At 43.2% G+C, this 15,000-nt stretch overlaps 1 protein-coding gene and 1 long non-coding RNA gene across 5 annotated transcripts in view; one reads left to right on the forward strand and one right to left on the reverse strand.

Moving 5' to 3' along the window:
* Positions 1–45: 45 nt before the first annotated feature.
* The window catches only part of LOC138947718 (uncharacterized), a 19,177-nt gene continuing 4,222 nt past the window's right edge, over positions 46–15,000 (reverse strand). For 2 of the 3 annotated variants that reach the window (XM_070319259.1, XM_070319257.1), the window contains 4 exons: positions 6,297–6,481; positions 4,712–4,919; positions 1,473–1,667; positions 46–1,320 (listed from right to left, as the gene is read on the reverse strand). In XM_070319259.1, coding sequence (XP_070175360.1) covers positions 983–1,320; positions 1,473–1,667; positions 4,712–4,919; positions 6,297–6,481 — 926 coding nt within the window. In that variant the 3' untranslated portion in view covers positions 46–982. The remainder of the gene's footprint in view (positions 1,321–1,472; positions 1,668–4,711; positions 4,920–6,296; positions 6,482–15,000) is intronic. The other variant, XM_070319258.1, reaches the window with a different exon arrangement.
* On the forward strand, positions 7,680–11,452 carry LOC138947719 (uncharacterized). 2 transcript variants are annotated; one of them, XR_011449770.1, is made up of 3 exons: positions 7,680–8,042; positions 9,162–9,336; positions 9,778–11,452. It is a non-coding gene; the product is annotated as an uncharacterized lncRNA (long non-coding RNA). The 2 variants fall into 2 exon arrangements; XR_011449769.1 differs by having other exon boundaries at positions 9,162–11,452.

Below are 15,000 nucleotides of genomic sequence, written 5' to 3' on the forward strand. Positions count from 1 at the left end.
TTTCTCTCTCTCTCTCTCTCTCTCTCTCTCTCTCACACCCACACACACACTCGCACATGGTCTTTTTGCATAATTTCCTCAGGCAACAGAGGGGTGGGGGGATGTACAGAAGAAATGTATAAGTTCATGACACACCACATGATTCAAGCAAAAGCTACCAGCCAAAAGTTGCAAAAATGATCTCCAGGAGAGATAATCACCTTGATGCAAGTAAAAGCGAAATTTACAGCTGTAGTCTCCCTTGCCAGTTTATTTTAATTTTTATCTAGCCTTTCACACGCACGTTACGCACACTTTTTATATCGTCTATCGGCATACGATTACCGTACGTAGTACACATTCCGAACGCAGTGACCCTGTCCTGTCCAATCACACGAATGACGTGAAATGAAACAGCTACCGTGAGGTGTAACGTCCAAGGGAGGTAACGCCATCAACTAACAACAGGCTCGAAGCTGTCACATCAATGATCATGTTACCACAATGAAGGAACACGAGGCAGGCAGACCGACAGAGAGAGAGAGAGAGAGAGAGAGAGAGAGAGAGAGAGAGAGAGAGAGAGAGAGAGAGAGAGAGAGAGAGAGAGAGAGAGAGAGCGACAGAGTGTTTAAGTAGTAGTCCAAACCTCGTAGGTGCTAGCATCTACCCAGAATGGCTGGCTAACAGCAAGCTCTCCAGCTACGGTGCTGTTATAACTGTTGCATCTTGTTTATGGCTTCAAACATTGCTCATGTACAGACATATTTACAGATACAGAGCTTTGATAACTAGTGCATCGTGTAGCTTTAAATATGGCTGGTCAACCAAAAAAACTCAAGCTTCAGTTTGTTTGTGGCTTCAAACACTGGTCATGTACAGACATATTTACAGATGCAGAGCTGTGGTCTCTAGCGCAGTTTGTGGCTTCAAACATTGCTCATGTACAGAAAGCTCTCCAGCTAGGGAGCTGTGGTAACTAGCACGTACACCGTTTGGCTTCCACCTAGCGAACAGAGTCCATGTCGGACGCCGTATCATCATCCGTGATGACGGACTCTGTATCATCAGTGCCGACGGACGCTGTGTCCTCGGTAGAGGCTGTGTACTGGCTGCCGCCGCTGCCACCGGTACGACCACTGTACTGTGTCCGGGCGCCGTCCTGTAGCTGCAGCGACACAGTGTAGACCCCCTGCTGCACCAGGGAGTCAGGGGCGCCGCCTGCCGGCCTCTTGGCACGCTGGGCGCGACGCACAAGCAGACTGACCAGAATGACAGTGAGTGCTGTGCCAAGCACCACCCCCACGATCACCAGCGACAGCGTCAGCGTCCACCAGTCCGTCTCTGCAAACGAGGGATAAGTTGTATGTGTCTGGAACACAGGGATAAGTTCTGTGTGTCTGTAACACAGGGATAAGTTGTGTGTGTGTCTGTAACACAGGAATAAGTTGTATGTGTCCGTATGTATGTAGGAACGGACTGCTGCATACGCTTGCCTGCAGTTGTTTTCTTGGGTTTGGTGTTTTTAGGTGGTGCTGGTGAGGCTCGAGAGTCGCCATCCTGTCCATCCTCGTCGCCATATTCAATCGGAGCACCTCCCTCTCCCCCCGCGTTGTTACCTGGGGAAAGTGGTGTTGCTCCACTCCCGCCGTTGTCCGGGGAAACCGTGGGCATCACTTCTAGGTCGCAGCCTGAAACATCGCCATGGGACACTGGAGGGACGAGCGTGAAACATTGACACCGAATGGTTCTGAATTAATTGCACCCTAGACAATTGCCCTTTGACTTTCTGGCGTCGAGTTATGGGGAACTTGATTTTTGCGGCCACTTAATAATTGAGTATCTGAATGCATGCGATCGAAACGTTCCTTTAATTTACTCACGTAGTTTTCACACCCTTAAATGTGTGCTGCTTATCCGCTGTCTACGCCTTTTGCGTGAATAAAATACTTGGTTTGATCTCTCAAAACTGACGCGGGGTACGTCTAATGAGGTGCATTGCCTTGAACGCCGTACAATAGGGTAGGTTGAAAATGTAAATGACTGTCTATTGTAATGCCTGTAATTAACTGCGTGAAGTCGACTTCAATGCACGAAAAGTCGGACCTAAATGACTGTCTATGGTAATGCCTGTAATTAATTGCGTGAAGTCGACTTCAATGCACGAAAAGTCTGACCTAAATGACTGTCTATTGTAATGCCTGTAATTAACTGCGTGAAGTCGACTTCAATGCACGAAAAGTCGGACCTAAATGACTGTCTATGGTAATGCCTGTAATTAACTGCGTGAAGTCGACTTCAATGCACGAAAAGTCGGACCTAAATAGACGAATTCCGGATATCAATCTGTCGGGTTTGTGTGGGGTGTGAAAGAGTAAATACCCTTTTTTAGAGAAATAAATAATTCATAATCCAGTCTCACTGGAAGCAAAGGTATTCTATGACGGCTTACTAGTGCCAAAACCTCAGAATTGTAATTATCAAGGGAAAATTGTTTTCCCTTGATAATTACCATTTTCACGTGTTTATTACTAATTTTCCCGGGAAAATGACTAATTTTTCCGGAATAATTACTAACTTTCACCTGTTAATTACTAATTTTTAGTTTTGGCTCACTTCCTGACGGATTGCTAGTGCCAAAACTAAAAATTAGTAATTTTCCCGTGAAAATGAGTAACTAACAGGTGAAAACAGTAACTGACAGCGTTAATTAGTAATGATCACGTGATAATGGGTAAGCCCAGGTTTTGGCACTAGTAAGCCCTCATAGTATTCACTCTTCAACAGCCCTACAAACGTAACAGCTATTTCCGAACATCGTCCAGAGCTCCCCCCACGGACGCCCCTCCTAGTGCGTCCCGTGACCCCCACTTTTAAATTTTAGAGGGTTCATGGACCCCCGCTGCAGTATTTTAGAGGGTCCCAAGGGTCCAAAAGCCGAAAAGTCCAAGTGTACTTGTATAAAACATTGTGGTCACGTATAGTGTACTGCAAAGTGTCGATTGTAGTCTGAAAATGGTATCTACGGTACGCACGATAAAGAAAATTTAGTGCGTCCTAGGACGCGCTCATTTAAAATCTAGTGCGTCCAGGGACCCACTCCATATATTTCTAGTACGTGTTTTCGACTTCTAGTGCGTATATATAGGACTAGAATGAATACCCGCTTCGCCGGGTAGCCGGCTTCGCCGGGAAGAAGTACTTAGAGCCGTACGCCGGCTTCGCCGGGTCCGAACTATGGACCCGCCAAGCTTAGGTCCCTCCCAGATTCGTGGAATGGGAACAGCACGAAAATGATTCAGTGGCCATAATGCCATTCCTGACCATATCGAGTCCCATCCTTGTCGACGAATGTAACCGTGTTAATCACCTTTGGAGGCGAACTCCACTCAAACAGGACTGAGCAAGTTATGGCTTCTCAAAGGAAGGCCAGTACATAAATTTACACAAAAGCCGCCAGACCACATCACAAACAGAACTGAAGAATGCACAGGTGTTGCTTACATAGAGACACACACACTTACACACACACACACACAAACACAGAGAAGCCGTATCTATAGAGAGATAGATGACAGTGTATTTTTCGCGTGGCTATAAATTGATTCGACCTTTGCACTTTTACAGTGAGGATAATTTACGGGTCCAATTTACGTTCTGTACACTGCGTTGACCTTCTAAAAATAGGTAACAGTAACAGAACGCCGGGAATATCCGAAGACGCTCAGCGCAGTGGACAGCGCAGTGTAGTAACTTACAACTGAACGGGAAAGCCACACGAAGGAAGGGAGATAAACGCCAAACACTGGAGAAGATAAGGAAGAGTTACTTATAATGGTGAAATGAACCCAAAAACGAAAATGAGTTCAGCGCTGCGCGCTGAGAGCACGTGTTGAAATATCTCATCGATGATATTGTGTCCGGGGTGTAGCTGAATACGGTGTCCAAATTTGAAAAAGATCCACCGAGAACTTTGGCGTTGTGATGTGGTGTAGCGGCTATGGTGTGTCGGTATGGGGGCCCGGGTAAGCTGAGGTGGAACCAAAATAGCTGAGGTGGAACCAAAATCGGTTCCGCGCTGCGCGCTGAGAGCACGTGTTGAAATATCTCATCGACCAGGTTGTGTCCAGGGTGTACCTGAATATGATCACCAAATTTGAAACAGATCCATCGAGAACCTTGGCCGCGCATCGCGCACAGACACACAGACAGACAGACAGACAGACACTAGTCGTATATATATATAGACGCACAGACGCGCGCTATGGGGAGCCCTGATCGTCTTTTGCAATCGTTGCAGCAACAAAAAAAACAAAAAATGAGGTCGTTACAGTGTCGCCTCAACTTTCAATAAAAATTCCAATATGACGTCATCAAAGACATTTATTGAAAGAATAGAGAAAGAAAACCTTCTGGGGATATCATCTGGAATCATTTGTATGTAAATGTTAATGAAGATCTGTCTACAAGTTTTCAGGGAATTGCAATACACACACACACACAGACACACACACCAACACACACCCCCACCACCACCACCGCCACTACCACCACCGCACTCGTCTCGATTCCCAGTCAATGTGAAAACATTTAGTCAAAACTTGCAAGTGTACCCTTGATATCAACGGACGAGCCCCCACGACAGAGAAATAAACGAAAAGCATGCAGGAGTACCCTTGATATCAACGGACGAGCCTCCACGACAGAGAAATAAACGAAAAGCATGCAGGAGTACCCTTGATATCAACGGGCGGGCTCCAACGACAGAAGTCCTGTTGAGGGTTTTCGCAGCGGGCGATGGTCTTGTTAGGATGATCGACGTGACAGCGCACGTACACTCGATTCCCCAACTCCTGGCACGTGAGACTTAGTCTCAAGACGCTGATACGTCGCACAGAGCACTCCAAGTCCCAGGGCTTGAGTCTCTGGTCGGCAATGGCGGCCTGGACACACACACACACACACATACCCACACACACACACACACACAGACACACACACAGACACACACAAACACACACAGACACACAGACACACACACACACAGACACACACATAGACACACACACAGACACACACAGACACACACAGACACACACAGACACACACACACACACACACACACACACACACACACATACACACACACACACACGGTGAAACCCAAACGGATGAGAACAAACCGCGGGGTCTAATTCGTTGAAATCACAACACATCTCAAGTTCACAAACAAGCCAACACCGCGGCGGACTCCCACCCGGTTGTTTACTTTCCTGCGGCCCAGGGTTGAGGTGCACGACAAACTTACCACCCAAACGGGAGCCGCCCGCAGGGTTGAGGTGCACGACAAACTTGCCACCCAAACGGGAGCCGCCCGCAGGGTTGAGGTGCACGACAAACTTGCCACCCAAACGGGAGCCGCCCGCAGTGTTGAGGTGCACGACAAACTTACCACCCAAACGGGAGCCGCCCGCAGTGTTGAGGTGCACGACAAACTTACCACCCAAACGGGAGCCGCCCGCAGTGTTGAGGTGCACGACAAACTTGCCACCCAAACGGGAGCCGCCCGCAGTGTTGAGGTGCACGACAAACTTACCACCCAAACGGGAGCCGCCCGCAGTGTTGAGGTGCACGACAAACTTACCACCCAAACGGGAGCCGCCCGCAGTGTTGAGGTGCACGACAAACTTACCACCCAAACGGGAGCCGCCCGCAGTGTTGAGGTGCACGACAAACTTACCACCCAAACGGGAGCCGCCCGCAGTGTTGAATTGGTTCCAAATGAGATGTGTTGTCATTTCAACGAATCAACCCCGCGGATTGTTCTCTCCCGTTCGGGTGGCGCCCACTTTTGGTTTGTGCAACTCAGCCCTGTACTATGATGTTCGACGCTAATAGGGGTTAAAACTAAGGGACTGCCAAACCGGGCAAATGCAGTAGGCAGCCCAGAGATCCCAAAGTACTTTTCGGCTAGATTTACAGTTTCAAGCTGTTTGGACAACTTCTTTCAAAATGTGGTTTTATAGAGGTGTTCTGGGGAAACTAAAAGGCAGCCTCGTTAGGGGACAACTATTCAAACCCATATCCTCATTATTTTTTATTCTCGATAAAGAATAATCCTGTATGGATGATCATTATACATTTCCCTTTTTTGGGGTGTACTTTTATGTACTGGTGGTTGATTATCCAGATATATTCTCAGTGATTGAGGCTTTCGTTGTAGAAAATCATCTCATTAAAAGAGGGTTTGTGGATCTCTTTTTATATATTGCCCTGGATTGGGTTGTTGCTCTCTTAAAGTGAGGCAGAATTCGTCCTACCTTACTGGTCACGGATTGTCCTGGACTTGTTTTGCTGTTGGAGACAAACCAGGTGATGGGTGCCGGAGGAAAATTGCCCACGTTTGCAATACAGGTGTAGGCCACCTCCGTGCTGTCGGTCACCTGTTGTGGCACCTGTCTTCCGCCTGACGTTGCTGTCATCGGCTCTGGGGGTTGGGGAAGAACTGCAGTCAGAAAAGATGTGATCACTGACAGCAAATCGTACTTATGCTTATTCAAGTCATCTGAAGCCTAATGAAAACATTCAGTTGATCTGTTCGGCTGCCACTCCAGAGTCTACTGGTTGGTGTAGTTAGTGAGCAAATGGAAAACAAGAAAAGCAAATGCTTACACGACTCACCTTCGTCATTTCCAATTTCAGAGTAACCCCTATTTTAAGACTCCTTTTTTTACGCTAAGACATGATTTTCGTTTTTTTTATGGTCTTAAAAGGTGGATCCCACCGTGTATAATCCCCCACCCCCCCCCCACCCCATTTTGTTTAACATGAATTCAAACAAGAAGGGCAAAGCCCATACGACTCACATGCTTGACCTTGACCTTTACATGACCTTGACCTTCAGCTAAACCTAGCAATGACATCATACACTAAGAACTGCTTTACACATTTTTCCTACCAAAATACATGTGACCTTGACCCAAGGTCAAGGTCATCCAAGGTCATGCAACACAAAGCTGTTAATTCAAGACATAGGAAGTACAATGGTGCTTATTGGCTCTTTCTACCATGAGATATGGTCACTTTTAGTGGTTCACTACCTTATTTTGGTCACATGTCATAAGGGTCAAAGTGACCTTGACCATATGTGACCAAATGTGTCTCATGATGAAAGCATAACATGTGCCCCACATAATTTTTAAGTTTGAAACAGTTATCTTCCATAGTTCAGGGTCAAGGTCACTTCAAAATATGTATACAATTCAACTTTGAAGAGCTCCTGTGACCTTGACCTTGAAGCAAGGTAAACCAAACTGGTATCAAAAGATGGGGCTTACTTTGCCCTATATATCATATATAGGTGAGGTATTAAATCTCAAAAACTTCAGAGAAAATGGGAAAAATGTGAAAAATAGCTGTTATTTAGACAACATTTATGGCCCCTGCGACCTTGACCTTGAAGCAAGGTCAAGATGCTATGTATGTTTTTTGGGGCCTTGTCATCATACACCATCTTGCCAAATTTGGTACTGATAGACTGAATAGTGTCCAAGAAATATCCAACGTTAAAGTTTTCCGGACGGACGGACGGACGGGGGGACGGACGGACGGACGACTCGGGTGAGTACATAGACTCACTTTTGCTTCGCATGTGAGTCAAAAATGATTCACAAAATAATGTGCAAGAAAACATTAAAGGAAAAGTCCAAGGTTTAGGGTCACTTTTGATATGTTGACCCTCTTAATTCATCAACCACAAATGCGTGTGTAAAAATGAACACAGAAATCCAAAAAGTATACTTTGACTCGTTTTTGGTTGTTCTGAATCGTTCCATCGCGCGCGCAGTCTTGGCTCATGACCTTGTGCACATACGTGTGCTACGTCACGAGCCTTGAACAACAAACATGGCCGGCTCAAGCAGTGAGGAAGACAAGTGGAATACGGACCGGTTTTCAGCCAGCCTGAGGTTTTAGCGTGCCCGTTTGAGCCTCTTCGTCGTCAAAATGCTGGCGAGGCCACAAGGAACTGCTTGAAACAGAGCCAGCATAAGCGGCAATACGAAATGGTATGTGATTCTCTTTGTTGTGATGTTGACACACTAGTCCGTAGTCGCTAGATCTACCTCTTGCATGCTAGATCGAAGTCAGGTGTGTTTTTCACAGATCAGTTGATGTGCTTCCACAGATCTGTAAGCATGTAAAGATTATGGATTTATGCTATTATTTCAGGCATCTGGTGTTGTTTATTTTCCCATCTTTAATCAAGGATTTCGTCCTTGAACTGCCCAGTTTAGAATAAATGCTTCCACAGTGATGTTCACACGCGACTATCCGTATTTTCTCTGTAATTCTTCAGTCACACAACGAAACATGTAGACAGCAAGTTAACATTGCGCAAAGCCTGTTTCTTGCGGACAAAACTGCAATTATCCTGGTATTTTTATTTGCGACAGTAAGACACTACATGACATCGACACCACTATACAGTGAAACTTTTTTGAAATGGCGGTGGGCTGTTTTCATGTGCTAATACTAATAGTGATCCTGACATTTTTCTTGTGAAACGGTCAAAGGGAAGTAATAAATGAATTTAGTTTTTTAAACGAGCACACGTGATTTCCGATCTCAAACTAGATCTGAAATCATAATATTTTCTGAGCAGTGGCGAAACGCTGATGGCGTGATATCGCAAGCCGTTTTGGAAGCAAATAAGCACTGTCAGACATATTATGCTGAAACACGATTACAGCAGTTCAAACTTTTTGATCATTGATTATTAGGAGTACGCAATATCGGACAGTCACACTACAAAAAGACAATGCGTTAGTGCATAGATCGGTATTCTCAAACGTCACGAACAGACAGTACGTTGCTACTATATATTTTACTGTATTAACAAAACCTCACAGTCCCAGGGGTGCACAGTCCCATTAAAAAATGTGTGGTGTGTGCCGAAAAGCAACCATATGAGATTCAGTCAGTGGGACCCTGACCTGGGGTTAAATCGGGTTATTGACTCTCATTGCATGAATTTAAATATATGTACTACTGTTCGTGTTGTTTTTGTGATCCACTGCAATTTCTGTGTATACCTTAGAATCTCAAGGTAATTTTTGAACGGGGCATACAGATGATACATTTTGCCATGGTCACAGAGTGATACGTGTATTTTGCTTATCAATCAGGTGTCAGTGCAGAAACTCCAAGAGGGAACGAAATTCAAATATCTGGAAAACCTGGATGAGGAGATAGACAGCCTAACAGCACATCCTCCTATGTTTGCTCGAACATCTACTACCTTCAAACTGCATACTATGCGTACACACAGGAATATGGACGACTCAACATTGATCAAAATGGGTAAGTAACACAACACAAACAGATGATTTCCATTATGATAGATTTATTTATCTGAAAGTAAAATTGACAACAGAGTGTACAATTTGTTTTCAAATACGAAAATATCACATTGGGTTAAAAAAAAACACCATCATATATATATCATTAAAACTATTCTTTATTTCTAAACACATAGTGACATACATATCAGCATAGTTTATTCATGTAAACATCCTCATTTCGGTTCCCAGTCTATCTGAAATCAAGGTAAGATATGCCAGAAAAAATAGCGATCACACAGTGCTTCAGCATGAATTTGAAAACCTGCTCTACGTCACATAGACACAGCGTTGTCTTGTGATTCTATCCACCCTCTCCAAACAAACACGTACACGTTTTCTCTGGTACGAATGTCTTAAAAGCTCAAACTAAGCTGCTGTTTTATTCTGTCTTGCTTTGCAGGAAATACAGGCACGTCGCTTACCCATAACAGGCAGCTGGTGCGCCAGCGAGTGGGGTTTCTGGGCAGAAGCATCAGAGTACCATTACCAACCTGTGCAGTCAAAACAATCAGAAATACTTTCACAAACGGATGAAGAGTGGGGTTCAAACTCCCTGAGCTACAGAAAGCTAAAATATACTTTTACAAATCGTGTGACTGTGTTGAACTAGTATCTTTGGTTGAACAGATTCCTGCATGGTTTGAAGATGATACTGGGTTGTCACGTGGTCCGGTACATGACGGTTCACATGCTGCAACATTTTGTTCCAGACTTTTTCCACTGTTGGTGTACTCCAGCATCAGGTAGTCAGTCCATAAGCCGGTCAGCCTAATAGCCTGTGTCCAGTATTGTCCGTTTGCCTGTTGCCTGAAACATGGTTTTTTGGAAGTAACTAACGATCTCTGCACACATTTTAACATGTGAATAAGAACAGAAAAAGTTTGTCGAAAGTATACATAGTTTAATTTGCATTTACGTCAAGGCCAGACTTTCTTCTCGTTCATTATTTCTTCATAAAGATTCTGGAAATTAACAAAATGTTTCCCCCTATCAAGGCCTCCTAACTTTTTTTTTTAAATGCAGGTTGGTTTGTTGTCATCTGTGCCTTACTACCTCTTGCCACCCGTGCGGTCATTGCTACCAGGTATCTCAACAATCAAACCGTCTATACAGGCTTAAAGGCACGTCATTTTTTCAAAACAGGATTGCTCACTACACAGATCTGCGAAGACTTTTACATAGAAAAAAAAATCTCTTGACTTGAACATATACCAGGAATCAACATCCTGACTGGTTTTTGGAGCTGGATTTTTTAGGGAATGTTTTACACGTGTGGCGTTTAAGAAATTAATTCATAAAATTCTACATTCGCAAAGAGAGTACCCATATAGAGTGTTCAGTTCTGGTATTTTTCAAAACGGAAGGATGGCCATATCCCATGTAAAAGCCTGGTAAGATTTGAGATTTTGAACCCAATCGTTTACACGGGAAGGGCTGTCCATTTAAGAGGACCCATCCATGCCTGGATGAGAAATACACTGATAACACAGAAAAAGCACGAGTTTAACCTGCATATTCACAAAACTGGTTCAGAGGCCCGGTAAAGGGAACACATGTTAGTTATTTTAAGAGAACATCACGAAGACCTAATTATTAAATTAAAGCCTTTCTGCACGAATGTACATCTTCTATGAATTATATTCTAAAACTCCACATGTGTAATTCATTCCACACACAAAATCCAGCTCCAAGAAGCAGTGAGGCTGTTGATTATTGGTATGTGTTCAAGTCGAGAGATGATTTTTCCTGTGTAAACTGAGCCTTGGCAGATCTGATATAGTGAGCAAAGACCTGCATTTTTTTTTAAAACGTGTTCAGAGGCCTTGAAATGGTTAAACATTTTGTTTATTTCAAGTAGTCTTTATGAAGAAAAAAATTAACAATAAGGAAGGCAAATGGGTTGAAATGCAAATTAGATTCCTTTTGACGAACTTTTTATGTTCTTCTTCACGTGTTACATTATGCGTACGTAGATCGTAAGATATTTTCGAAAAAAATTCATAGATAAGCCAATCTGCAAACGGACACAAATTCACAATATTTATGAAGCCAATAAATTTGACTCAAGAACAAAGCTTAAATGTGTTTGAGGTGATGTGCATGGGTATGAATGTTGAATGAGTCCGTCAAAGATACCCTCCATGTCGCCTTAATAATAATAATAAAAATAAATGAGCATTTATATAGCGCAACATCATAACTTTACAATTATGCTCTTTGCGCTTGACACATTTAAAATTAAAACACAGTTATACAAGCATTTACATCTACATTCATAGTCAACAACGCTTAATTAAAAGCATACACCATCAAACATACATTACAAAAGATTCTTCCACTAAGTGATAAAAACATGAATAAAATAGGTAGTAAAAAACAAGGAAATACCAGCTGAATACCCTTAATCAACAGAACATGTTATCAACAATGCTGAAAACAGTCCTAGATGTTTATATACATTATCACTAAAACAACAAATACACTACATGTAGCCTACCATTAAAATTATACCACCTTAAATTACCATGCTCTTTCAAATGTACTGCTTAAACTTCTTGAACATGCAACTCTTGCTGTCTACCATAAAGACCATCAGGTCAACAACACACTCGTGAATGTTTTGTTTTGGTCTATAATTAAACATGTCAGAAAATACCCTTTTTTATATTTTATATTCGGAAGCATACTAACTTTATTTGAAACTACTTCGACAGATATAGTTTTGCAGGTTGACGGGAGGTGAGTTACGAAAGAAATTCAATCCATATGTCGCTCAGCACAGAAAGCATAAACGATTAACATGAGTAGAAATGAACTTGTACTTGTTTTCATAATGTATTATTTGGATGGTATCTGTCAAAGACACTTTCTCGTTTTTTGCAAAGCTAGAATAAGGCACTAATTTTCAAAACAAAACAAAAATCTTATGATGAATGGCACGTTGGTTTTCTCCTGTGGTGATTCTGGACGGTAGGAACAGGACTGGTCAACAGTTGCGTTGTGATCACGGAGAACCGGGAAATCTGGAATGGTCACGGTGTCAGTGTCTAGTGACCTGTTCTGACCAGTGGCCGTGAGTGATGCTGGAAGTAATAGAAGAGAGAAAATGAGTGTGAGTATAAATCATTTCGAAAGTATGCTTCTGATCTATACAGTACATTGAACATTTAGACACCCTCTGGAAGTCGTCTGGATGTGTATCCATGTTGTAGCAATTAGACTGGTTTTGCGTCTCTCAGTCAATGCAGAAAGATTAATTCCCTGCACAATTCGTAATCTTCTTGTCTCTAGCATGCAGGTGTCTGTTTACCTTACCGGTTGCACATCCACCAAAAGTTTAGATCTGGTAAAAAATAGCATTAAACCATGATTCCAGCAAACGCTGCATGAATTGATATCAGGGGATAGTTTGCGACTGAATAGAATAGATAACGTGAAACACGCATTGTCTTACGTGTCCACAACCCTGACTACTTTTTACTCTTACTCTTAGCTCAGGTCAGACCGTTCTGTAACTCTGTAGATCTAGCCTGTGGCGCATCTGTACTCCAGCGAATATCAGCGTATTCGCTGCGCAGCAAAACAATTTTTACGTGTATTCATGAACATAAAAGCATGTACTCTGACCTTCAACGCATTCCTTCTTGTGAGATAATCCGCTGTTCGTATGTCGCCTCGGAGTTTCGATAGCTCGTCGACTGTACCAGCCTCGCGTAATACTGCCCTCTCCGGACTTTTATGAAGGGAAGACACTGCCAGTGGTCAAAACATTTGTTTCAGGGATGAAACGCCAACTTTTGTGCTGCAGAAAAATGGTGAAATCTGTGTCCAGAAAGTGCCCGACACTTTGAAATCTGCACGCTTGTGCTGCACACATCTCTTCCATTTCCACAAGAGACTCAGAGTTTTATGAGGGAAAGTGTGCTATGAAATGCCTGGGGACATTGACGAGTTGTTGCAGTTTGCGGCTGCTCTCCACCGAGGCATTCTTTTCGGGCATACAGTGGTGACTTTTCTGTGTGAAAATCAAGCTGGTACTATTAAATGGTAGAATCAACACAATAACTTGTGACGTCACAGTGCACCGACGTCACAGTGCACCGAAAACCACGTGACCACTACTTGACCCCAGGCGACTTGTCTTGGTTAGCCCCGCAACACTAAATCTTCAACTACAACAACAACAATTTTTTTTCAATTTTAAAAATATTTTTCCAGAGATGTTTGTAACATTTGGCATTCGATTTTCAAGTTTTTGGGGATATTTAAAAACCTTGGACTTTTCCTTTAACATCTGACTTATTGAGAAAAAAAAGGATCCTAATGTCACCTGTATCAATCCATTCAGTAATCGAACCCTGAGAATACCCCACCTTTCCAAACTATTCAGCACCCCGACCCCCTTCCCACCACCATCACTAGGGAGTAGACGCATACTCGATCAACACCTAAGTTTTGAAAAAATGATTTGTATAAATTGCAAGAACCATCATTTTCTTGACCAAATTACTGTTTTGCTGGCCAAGACACAAAATACATGTGTACTCAGACACTTGAGTGACCACATTTCTGACACTATGACATCATAAAATGATGTCATCAATAATCTAAATTCACCAGACACTAGCTAAACTGTGACCAAACCAAACAATGACATCATAGCTTTATGAAGTAAAGACTTGTATCTTTGATTGCTCATCGGACATTTTCAGTGGTGAAAATAATCTTTTCCAGCATACATCTATTTTCATGCTGTGACTCAAATTCCTGCCATGTCTGCTGGGTACCAACACCTACATTTTACGGAATTTGGAGGCTTTTGCTTCCAAAGTAACGGAGAACACATCAACGCCAAGCTTTTACGAACATGACCCCGCTGTAAGACTAGAGAGAGACGCAGATAGTTTATTCAATAGGCCATAGCCCCTTATGAAGGGGTGTGAACAAACGGTTCACATTGCATATAAATTAAACTCAACAGATGTACACAAAAAAGGTACAAAATAATAATCGTACAGAGAGAGAGAGAGAGAGAGAGAGAGAGAGAGAGAGAGAGAGAGAGAGAGAGAGAGAGAGAGAGAGAGAGAGAGAGAGAGAGAGAGAGAGAGAGAGAGAGAGAGAGAGAGAGAGAGTCCACCCATTGCACACCGGTACGACCGAACTAAGGTAACGTTAAATTACTGTTGTGCAGCGGGTTGAAAGAATACCCTATACCTCGGAGATAGGCCTATACCTTCACTCGGTCTCAACGACGTCACGTGACATGTTATATGGTGGAAGAGAATGCTGTCGCTTATTTTCCTTTTTAGGATGAGGGTTTAACATGGATCGGGAACTTACATGACAACCGCGGCTGTGCTTCCAAGTTTGGATAGTTCTTTCCGTGACTGCTGGCCCCTGATCCTAAAGAGGGACTAATCTACAATGCCAATGGATAAATAAAAGAGAGATAGAGAGAGAGAGGCAGAGACCGAGAGACAGACAGAAAGACAACAATTACACACCGGTACGACCGAACTAAGGTATCAATAAATTACTGTTGTGCAGCGGGTTGAAAGAATACCCTATACCTCGGAGATATACCTTCACTCGGTCTCAACGACGTCAAGTGACATGTTATATG

Source organism: Littorina saxatilis, linkage group LG14 (genome assembly GCF_037325665.1).
Source record: "Littorina saxatilis isolate snail1 linkage group LG14, US_GU_Lsax_2.0, whole genome shotgun sequence".
Lineage (NCBI taxonomy): Eukaryota > Metazoa > Mollusca > Gastropoda > Littorinimorpha > Littorinidae > Littorina > Littorina saxatilis.